Source organism: Alligator sinensis, unplaced genomic scaffold, assembly GCF_000455745.1.
Source record: "Alligator sinensis unplaced genomic scaffold, ASM45574v1 scaffold685_1, whole genome shotgun sequence".
NCBI lineage: Eukaryota > Metazoa > Chordata > Crocodylia > Alligatoridae > Alligator > Alligator sinensis.
Window position 1 is genome coordinate 791947 of NW_005842336.1, and position 9578 is coordinate 801524.

A 9578-nucleotide genomic window follows, 5' to 3' on the forward strand; every position below is an offset into this window, starting at 1 on the left:
CTTGGCTCTTTTCATATTTTCAGGGGTGTAAATTAAGAGAGACTCCTTAGTCAGTGAGGTGACCCTGGCTTAGGTTGAAACAGAAACTGAGTTTCCTAAGAACCACCAATGTTAGTCTATGTGGTTAGTAAGCCCAGTGACTGATGGAAATTTTGCTCTTTCTGGCTTTTTAAGTTTATTCAAAGATAAATTAGATGATATAAAAATGGAACCTGGCTACTACACTAATGAAAAGACGAAGTATTCTCCTGGCCCAAGACCAGGGTGCTGCTCCCAATCCTGCGACTGACTTGTTTTGTGACCTGGAGCAAGTCACTTTATCTCTGTTTTCTTGACTGAAAAGGGAGTGGTGCTTGCTTTTTTGTGAGGAAGAGAATGGTGAAAGATGGTGACTTCAGAAAGTGCTGCATAAATGCAAATGATGCCAGTTATCACCATTTATCTTTGTCTGCATTCCTATTAATAATGCTTTGCATGGTAATAAAAGCTGATTCCTGCATGCTTCAGAATATGGCAATTTGAGGTGGCCAGTTTGCAAAGGCGGGAAAAGGGAATTGATAAATACAAGAAGCAAGTTCAGTTTGGTCTTGTCACTGACTGGCTGTCCTCAAAACTTTATTACATTCCTCTGGCAGAGGGCAAAAGCACAAGCAACTGTGTCAGCTGTGTTTTGTCGTATCTGCTCCCTCACACCCAGGGCAGGGAGCATTCAAGGACAGGTGAGAGTAGTAGATATGACTAGGTCAGCCCCAGAGAGGCTGATTCCTCTACCAATACAACACTCATATGCCAATCTGACCCTGGCATAGGAAAGATGCAGCACCTCCTGTCATATTCTCTGTGTTGGATGGAGGGATGAATTTGTCCTTCACAGAGTAAAAAATGCTAGGTATTTAAATCCATTGTGCAAAGAATCTCCTTTTCCTAGGGTCATCTTAAAATAAATAGCCACTGTCAGCTTGGCCTTTGTGTACACAAAGCTTTTTATAGAATAGGCCATGCTAAGATTGAGCTAAAACAGCCTGTGCTTGTTCAATATCCTCAGGGGCCTACTGCAGTTCACATCCAACTGATCATGGAACGTCTGCTAAGGAGAATAAACCGGACAGTGATTGGAATGAGCAGACAGTCTCCGCATAGTGTGAGAGTCTTCTACTTGTTTCTGTTCTTTAATTTCTTCCCTTGCTCTGATACCTCATCAAAATGGTGCCTTCCACTGTAGTCTGTTCTCTTGGGGACTGCAGTGCATACTGATGTGTTGTTAAAAATGTGTTTCCTGCAGCATATTGTGGTTCTGCAGTTGGTTGTAGGATGCTTCCTGTCCTATTAAAAGTGGTCGGGATGGCGCTAGCAATTAGTAATACGATCTAGAACTTGTCTCCTTAGACGCTCAGTCTTGAATCAAATCCTGGTCCCTAATGAGTTAAAGTTTTTACTGTCTGTCTTGGTTCCTAGTAGACGGGCAGTCATACTGCAGAACTGGTAATTTGTTGGTACCCATGTTGAATGGCTGAAGTACCCTCATCTGTAAGTGTCCCTTTGAGTCTGGAAAGGAGAGCAGGTTGGTGGGAGAAGTAAGAGGAAGCATTTACCTCTCCTCAAGCCTGCATGCCTTTGTGTATGGATGGATACAAGAATCTGGGGCTTTCAGGCCAGCACTGAATTAATCTTATGAAATGAGGCTTTGATGTTGGCTTTAATTCAGAGAAATAGTTTCTTGTAGTTGTGTTTAGATAAAAGCTTTGAAGGTACAATAGCAAATGGTTATTTATGGGTGGATGTGGGGGGTCCTGAATTGTCGTTTCTGCAGCAGTAGTGGAATTATCAAATGGTTGGTGAGGTGTAATGCTGTTTTCTGTAGAAGGACACTTTTTATTAACCAGGTTGAGCTATTGTCCTCTGAACCATTCTGTTTTTTAAAGATGCTACTTCCCTTTATTGGGAGTAAAAGGATTTAATTTTAATCTCCTTTCCACTTCCAAAATGCCAGTGCTTGAAGGAGTTGTCAGTCTCCCCTCCAAGGTAGGCTTAAAGCTTAAGCCCTCTGACAGGTTGCTTCCAAAGTTGTATGCAGCTCTCAGGCATCCATGAAACTTAGCATCACATTACTATTTCTGCGGGGAGAAAACATGTTGTTCAGAGTCAAGATTACTTCATGTGGTTGAACTCAAGTGTGTGCTTTTAGTACTTTGCTGACTTGGGGCCTTCCTTTGTGCAGGAAGATAACTGACCAAGTAAGTAATATTTTTTTAACTTTTCTGTTCCAGGGTATTTTTGTAGCCTGCATGACAGCCATCCTGAGACAGATGGACGATTTCCATTATAACCACTACATCAGCACTTTCAAAACCAGACAGGACATCATCGTAAGTCACCTTGGCTGGGGCTGTAGCCCAGTCCATAAAGCATCAAACACTATCATTTCCAGCTGTTGCATTAAGTTCAGGTTCTTCTACAGAATCCATCACTCATGTCTGGTGCTTCAAGTCTTAGTTAGATACTTACTTTGCCCCCGCTGGGTGGAAGAACCACTGGCTGTTGTTCCCTCAGCAGAACAGCAGACTAGCATGGTTACATGGAGTGAAAACAAATGATTTATGGATCTCTAAATTTGTATGAGAGAGAAAGTGGGGACAAACATTAAATGAGAGAATAAGGATGGGAAGATTAGGGGTGGGTTTATTTTCCATTTCCTTTTTATACTTGGGTTCTTGACTTCTCTACATCTCTCTTGGTCTTTTGGGGGGTTTTTTTGTTGTGTAGTTGAGCTAGGAGCTTGGATACTCCTTTTTATTTGGTCATATGAAAAGCTGGCAAGCTTGGGGCAATCGCTAAACTTCTGAAAATGTGAGGTATTAATAGATCCACTTGGTGTGGTTGCCACACAGTCCATACTGGGTAAATTGGGGTTGCACTGGGGGTTTGTTTTAAATTCAAAACTCAAATCGGGTTTCTTATAAGCTTTAGGTTATTGTCAGCTGTTGGGAGCAGGAGCCATCCTTTTGTTTGCACAGCACCTAGCACTGGAGCCTTGATGCATGATTGAAAGACTTTAAGTACTGCTGTGCTATGAAAACATTGGTGATAAACCTTTTGGAGAAACACTGATCAAGCTTTGGGAGAATCTAGGCCCTGTTTAGGGTGTGAAGCTGCAATTTTAAAATTTCTTAAGGGAACTGGACCTCTATCCCCTGTAAAATCAAAGGGAACTGTCCCTTGTCCCTAAGCAGCATTGCAAATTGTACCTTGGTGTTAAAACCCTAAACAGGTCTTGTTTTTTGCATGGTTCCAGCATGGAACTTGGTGAAACAATTTTGCTCTTTGCTTTTATGCCTGTGGAAGCTACAGTGCCAATCAAATCGGTGTTGCCCCTCCCTATATACCAACCCAAGGAAGCCTTTGCACAAACCTTTGTGGTGTGACTCTTCTACACAAACACAACTTTTGATTTTTTTTTTTTTTCTTCCCCTGGCATTTACTGTCAGATTTAGTTCAGTATTCGTATTTAGAACATGGGATTAACTAGAGGGTGCAGTTGGTTATCTCTGTATTTGCTATGTCAGAATCTCTTGTGTGCTTGGCAGGGTGCTTTTTGTGCTTTCATGGTTGGTTATAAATAATCGCATCTGATCTGTTGAGCAATATGGCCATCTACAGGAGAGACTCATTTTTGTCACGTAAACTTCTAAACTGAAAGCTACTCAGCTGGATAGTAGATGGACAGTATTCAGCAACTAAGTCTTGAATTAGTTTGTAATTTTGAGAGAATTCTTGCGAAATATTCATCTGAATAAGCAAGCTCATGTAAATAAGTGTAATAGCCTTATCAAAAGAATCAGTGGAGTAATTTTTGTCAAGGTCAATTAGAAACATTTTTTTCTTTGGGATAAGACTGTAAGGGCAGCAAAACTGATAGAACTAGGAAAAGTTTGTTGAACAGTCTTACGGTGTCACTGAATCCCCAATTCAGGGAAGCATTCTTCTTCAGGAAGGGAATTTAGTCACATTTGTCTTAATGTGACTTCAGCACTGGGTAAAGGTAAGCTTGTGATTAAGTGTTTTACTAAAATGGAGAAACTTAATCTTGTGTTGCTTGTTTGTTCCCTGGCTCTGCTCCTTCTGAATCAGGAGTTCACGTTTCTTTTTTATTTACAATGCATGGTTATGTACAGCTTGTGCCCTAAGACAAACCAGGAAAACAAATTGGCTTGAAGATACATTTTAAAGAGAGACTAACCTAAAATTTAAGTTTGGATTCTAAGTTTTACTGACCATAGCATCTATAGAAGTATGTCCATGAATTTATTTAACAAATAATACCAAAGGAAATGGTATTTTCTTTTCTTTCTCGGACAATTTAAATAGTCATTCCTTTGTGATATCTTCAGCTCAGACGTTGCAACGTTGCTGCTTGAGTTAATGTAGTTATGAGAGAATTCTGGTCTGCAAGGTGCCCCATGTCAAGCTGAAACCTTTCCATCATTCCCTGATTTAATAAGGCCTAAAGGCATTCCTATCTGTTTTTTCACTGCATCACTGTTACCTGCCTGCTCTTTGGAGCATGCTGCTCAGTTCAGCAGCAATTTTTTTTGTTGGTGGTGGTGACCTTTGTAGAACAATGACTTCTCAGGTGCCCTGCATTAGTGCTTGAATGCCACCTACTCAGAACAGAATCACTGTAAAGTGGGGGTGTGGGCCTTGACGCTTTGCAAAGCAAAGTTTTGTCCTTAGTCCAACTTCTTATATTTTAAATAGATCCCACTCTTCATCCTGCAACTCGGCATTTCTGCTTTGTGTAGGCTAGAACTTAAGATGTGATAGCTATAAATGGAACAGTTTAGCATGGGTTAATAGTGTCTTGCCCTGTCTGCACTAGATACTTGAAACTGAACATGTGCTCGTTAATACATTCTAATATTCTTCTAAATTGTAGACTAGACAAGATGTGCATTAATGGGGAATGACAAAGCCCTCTCTAGTTCGGTGTACAAGATAATTCAGTAGCCTTATGCTCTTTTCCCCTTCCTGTATTTGGAGAGAAGCATTAGGGCAGAAGTCCTTGAACTCTCGTTTTGCTTTTAAATGGTTATGGTCCTTATGCATTAAGGTGCCCCCACAATAAATTCTAGCTTCCAACAAAAAGAACAGATTTAATTAAATGAAGGGTATAGATTTGCTGGGGGACTAGTTTTGCCTTTTGTGCCTGAATGGATGAGATGTCAAAAATAATTTAATTAAAGTGAGACAGCCCGCAGTAAAAGATTCTTCTCAAAAGCACAGCATATTGATCAATAATCAACAAAGTCTGACATTGTACATGTTAGCATCCTCCTGTATTTCCATGGGATTACTGACCAGTTTCTTGTATCGCTCCATGCTGTATTTTTCTTCTGCAGGACTTCCTCATGGAAACCTTTATTATGTTTAAGGTTCTGATTGGAAAGAATGTCTATGCAAATGACTGGATGGTCATGAACATGATGCAGAGCAGGTAAATGGTTTGTACCTGTAACCACTGTTAATTGAAGGCTTTTGCAACTGCTTCAGAACTGTATCAGCTCGTGATGAGGGCGATTTTTGCACCAGCACTGCTGCCAGTCATTTGAATATTCAGGGTTTTCTCCTCAAAAGGTTCAGGCTGACATGAGTTAGCTTTGATTCACTGTATAGTAGTGGACTGTTTCTGAAGATTTGTCAGTCTGCAAACTCTGTCTTCTTTCTGAGGAAGTCTGTGCAAAAATATGGAGTCTTGTGAAGAGATTTTGTTTCTCTCCCAGAGTTGCTGGTGTACATCTAAGAAGCCTCTTTGCTTTAAATGCAAGGGAAGTGCTCCTGTAATTAACTGGAAAAAATAAAACTAAGCTGGATAAAAGGGGCTTCAGGGGCTCTTGTTAGCCTGGGTGGGATTTAGAACAGTCAGTTTTATTTTTCTCTTTTGTTACAGACTTCTTAAAAGACCTTGGGTGAGGAACTTAGCCTCTCTGCCTCAATTCCACATCTGTAAAAGGATGTTACATGGAGAAATTTGCTGTTGTTCCGATAGTGCTGTAACGGTGGCCACAAAAGTACCATAGATAGATGGACCTCCAGTGAATACACTGTATGGGATGCTGCTGCATTGACCTGGAGACTAGATAACCAAATAGATCCTAGATCAGGGTTTCTTCTGTTTACAAGCAGACATGTACCTTTTCCCTCGGTGCCCCTGGATGGAAGGGGAGATGAAATAGAAGGAATGAGCTGGAAGAGCTTCACTTCTTGATGTCACTTATTCTTGGCTTCTGCAAGCGTACAGGGAAGAAGCAGTAAATCTAGGCCTGTATTGTTTCTTCCTCCATGGGTAATTCCACATGTGGTGTTTTACTTTCCAGGGTTTTCCTTCGAGCTGTGAACCAATTTACATCTGTACTCAACCGGTTCTTCCTGGACCAGGCAAATTTCGAACTTCAGGTAATGATTAAGTTAGACTTAGACATAGATTATTCTGAACTCTTTTGTTGTGAGGAACTCCTGATTCAGGATGGGTTCAACATGCAGTGATGAGACACTTGTATCAATATGGGCAAGGATGTGGTACCGTGTCCGCTTGGCGGAAAACAGCAAACTTGGCATTAATGGGAAATTTGTAACCTGAAGTGGTGTTTGGAATTCATGAACCGTTACTGCACTATGGAGGATGTTCTCCGATCAGCCCGTAAGCATAATATACCAATAACTTGGCTAAAATAGGAGCTGTGAGTGAAACATTTTCTTACTGCCTATGTTTTTGTAAGTTGTCTTTAGTTTATTTGCACTTGGGAGAGTTTTAGCACTAAAAACTCTTATGGCAGCATGGTTCAGTGGCTACAGTATTGCAGTTGGTTTCAGGTGACCTATTCCATTCTCAACTCTGTTGCAGACTCCTTGCATGACTAAGGAAAGTCCTTTCAGTGCTTTGCATCTCAGTCTTCTGTTAGTAACATGGATGTATGGTAATATTTCCTTGCTTTCACCACAGTGCTGTGAGGATAAATACAAAAATAATTTTGAAGAAATCATGTTACAGAAATGGAAAACTTTATATTTGTAATATTCCTAGTGCCTAGGTAATTAAACAGTCCCTCATGGTACAGCACATAGAGCAAAGGACAGAAAGCTGGATCTTGTTGCAAAGTGGCAACAGGTGGATACAGGCACAGGAGAGCACAAGGAAACAGGGAAACACACTGCTCAGCAACAAATTACAGGAAACCAGCTACCTTAACTGTTGGCAGTCTTTTTTTCCCTTAAGGGCATTAGGATAGAGGAGAATTTTAAGGAGAGATTTGATACATTTAGGTAAGTCTTGAGGCCTTAGCATTTTTAAGTGGGTCAGGCAAAAATGAACAGAGCTTTATGGGCTGATCTGGTAGCTTTTATTCCATGTTTACTTCCATTGATGACCTCATCTCATCTCATCTCCCCCCTCCCATCCAGCCAGCCCCCTTTGTGGTGAGGCATTTTGGGTCATTTTACCCCATTTGTTGTAACTGTGTTTCCTCATTGTCTGACTGGGAGTCTCTAGCAATGGGGGCTATAGTCTGTTGTGCTGCATGTTGCTCTTCTATTTTATATTTTCCTCACTTTAAATATTTCTTTTCCACAGCTCTGGAACAGTTATTTCCACTTGGCAGTAGCTTTTCTCACTCATGAATCCCTCCAGCTAGAGACCTTCTCACAAGCCAAACGCAACAAAATTATCAAGAAGTAAGTTTGAAGCTAATTGTACTTGGTCCTTGTTGCTTTTAGAAAAGAAATAGCTAAGAACATCCCACAGAATCCAAAGCTGGACTCTGTTCCTGGCCAGGTAATGATACAGCCACACACAATGGACTATGCATGTTTATGTTGGTTCATTTTAAAAGAAAGAAATCATTACAAAAGAAAGCTGTACTACTGCAGGGTCTGAGATAGGAGGGTAGTTATAGCCTTAGTTCCCAAAAGAATAGATTAAATGCTTCCCTATAATGCAGGAAGAACAAACTAAAACCACCAAGTACAAGGTCAAGCTAATAGATTCTATGGCTGGGCTGTTAAATTTCCCTGACAGCTTTGCAAAGTGCATTTCAAAGCATGTGGGCTTTTCATCTTTCTTTCTTTTCCTTTCTAGATATGGGGACATGAGGAAAGAACTTGGCTTCAGAATAAGGGATATGTGGTACAACCTAGGTGAGTTCCATATATGTACAATGACTCTTATTTTACCTCTGAAACTTCATTTAAATTTTTTTTTCTCAGAAAACTGACTTGTTTGGAGTTTGTGGTTTTCCCAACCGTGCAGGTCACATATCCATACAAAGGATCCGTTCCTTTTTTTTCTGGAAGCAGACTTGTCTTAGGCTCTCCTTGGAAGTCCAGGACATTGCATTACTGTTGTCAGTTGTATGTCAATCTAAACTTATGTTCATGAGTTCACATGGAGATCTTTCCAAAGTGTTATGGCACGTGAAAATCAAAAATGGGACTTGCAAAAGTGTGTCGGTGATTTAGGAGTGCATGTGGCATTGATTGTTGACTATATTTTTAGAATCCTTTTATGAATTCTACTGAATTTTTAGAGCTAGAATCCAAAAAGCTGCAACCAAATTGTTGTCACCCATGCAGAGAACTCCTGTATTGTTTGCCTGAACCACCATGTGTCAGTCACCATGTGTCAGTCACCATGAATCAGTCATGTCATGATTACCTTGACATGACTGATAAACTTATAGCTGTAGATACAAGCATTTCACAGCGTCTTCCAGCACTTGCCTTTCATTAATTGGAGGCTGTGGCTAACCTTGTCTCTTCCACAGGCCCCCATAAGATCAAGTTCATCCCATCGATGGTAGGTCCAATCCTAGAGGTAACCCTTACTCCTGAACCAGACCTGCGGAAGGCGACTATCCCCATTTTCTTCGACATGATGCAATGCGAGTTTAACTTTAGTGAGAACAGAAACTTCCATATGGTAAGGGACCCTGGACTCAACAGGGCAGATGTTTCATGACATGCTTTCTTTCCTGCTTGCCAAAAATAACTTTTAAAAGCCTTTATGCTCATGTAGCACAGAGCACTTTGGGATGCTTTTTCATTGCGCTTGGAACAGGAACAGAGCCAGGGCTCTTGGGTTTTCTTTCTTGGTTTTGCTATTCAGCATCCTTGGCTTAATCAATTCACTTCTCTGTTCCTGGGTGTCTACATCTGTGAAGTGGATACTTCATAAACTAATGTTAACTGTCCATGTTTATTGTAGCAATAGTTCTCATAAGGCAGGCTTTTTTGAACTAAAAATATTAAGTTGCTGTCATGAGAATTGGTTGAGAATGAAGTCTCCCACTTTAAATAGTAATAATTCATAGCCCTTGGCCTCCTTAGTCTGAGACTCACAATACCTCAGCCAGTACCAGTAACCCCATTTTATTGAATGAAGAAGGGTGGCAGTGAGACGTGAAGCAACTTGCCTGAAGCTACATGATGGGCAGAGTTGGGAATAAAATCTGGGTCTCCAACTCCCAGCCTTATGCTAATTCCACTGGACCTCTTAGTTTATTGCTAGTCAGAAAACACTGGTAGGGAAA

At 40.8% G+C, this 9578-nt stretch overlaps 1 protein-coding gene across 1 annotated transcript in view; it reads left to right on the forward strand.

Annotated features, from left to right (window-relative positions):
- Positions 1-9578, forward strand: part of DOCK5 (dedicator of cytokinesis 5) — a 128171-nt gene that overhangs the window by 92953 nt on the left and 25640 nt on the right. The window contains exons 27-34 of the mRNA XM_006028706.3: positions 230-240; positions 1046-1141; positions 2268-2366; positions 5397-5491; positions 6372-6450; positions 7625-7725; positions 8129-8187; positions 8814-8968. Of these exons, the coding sequence (XP_006028768.1) occupies positions 230-240; positions 1046-1141; positions 2268-2366; positions 5397-5491; positions 6372-6450; positions 7625-7725; positions 8129-8187; positions 8814-8968 (695 nt within the window). The remainder of the gene's footprint in view (positions 1-229; positions 241-1045; positions 1142-2267; positions 2367-5396; positions 5492-6371; positions 6451-7624; positions 7726-8128; positions 8188-8813; positions 8969-9578) is intronic.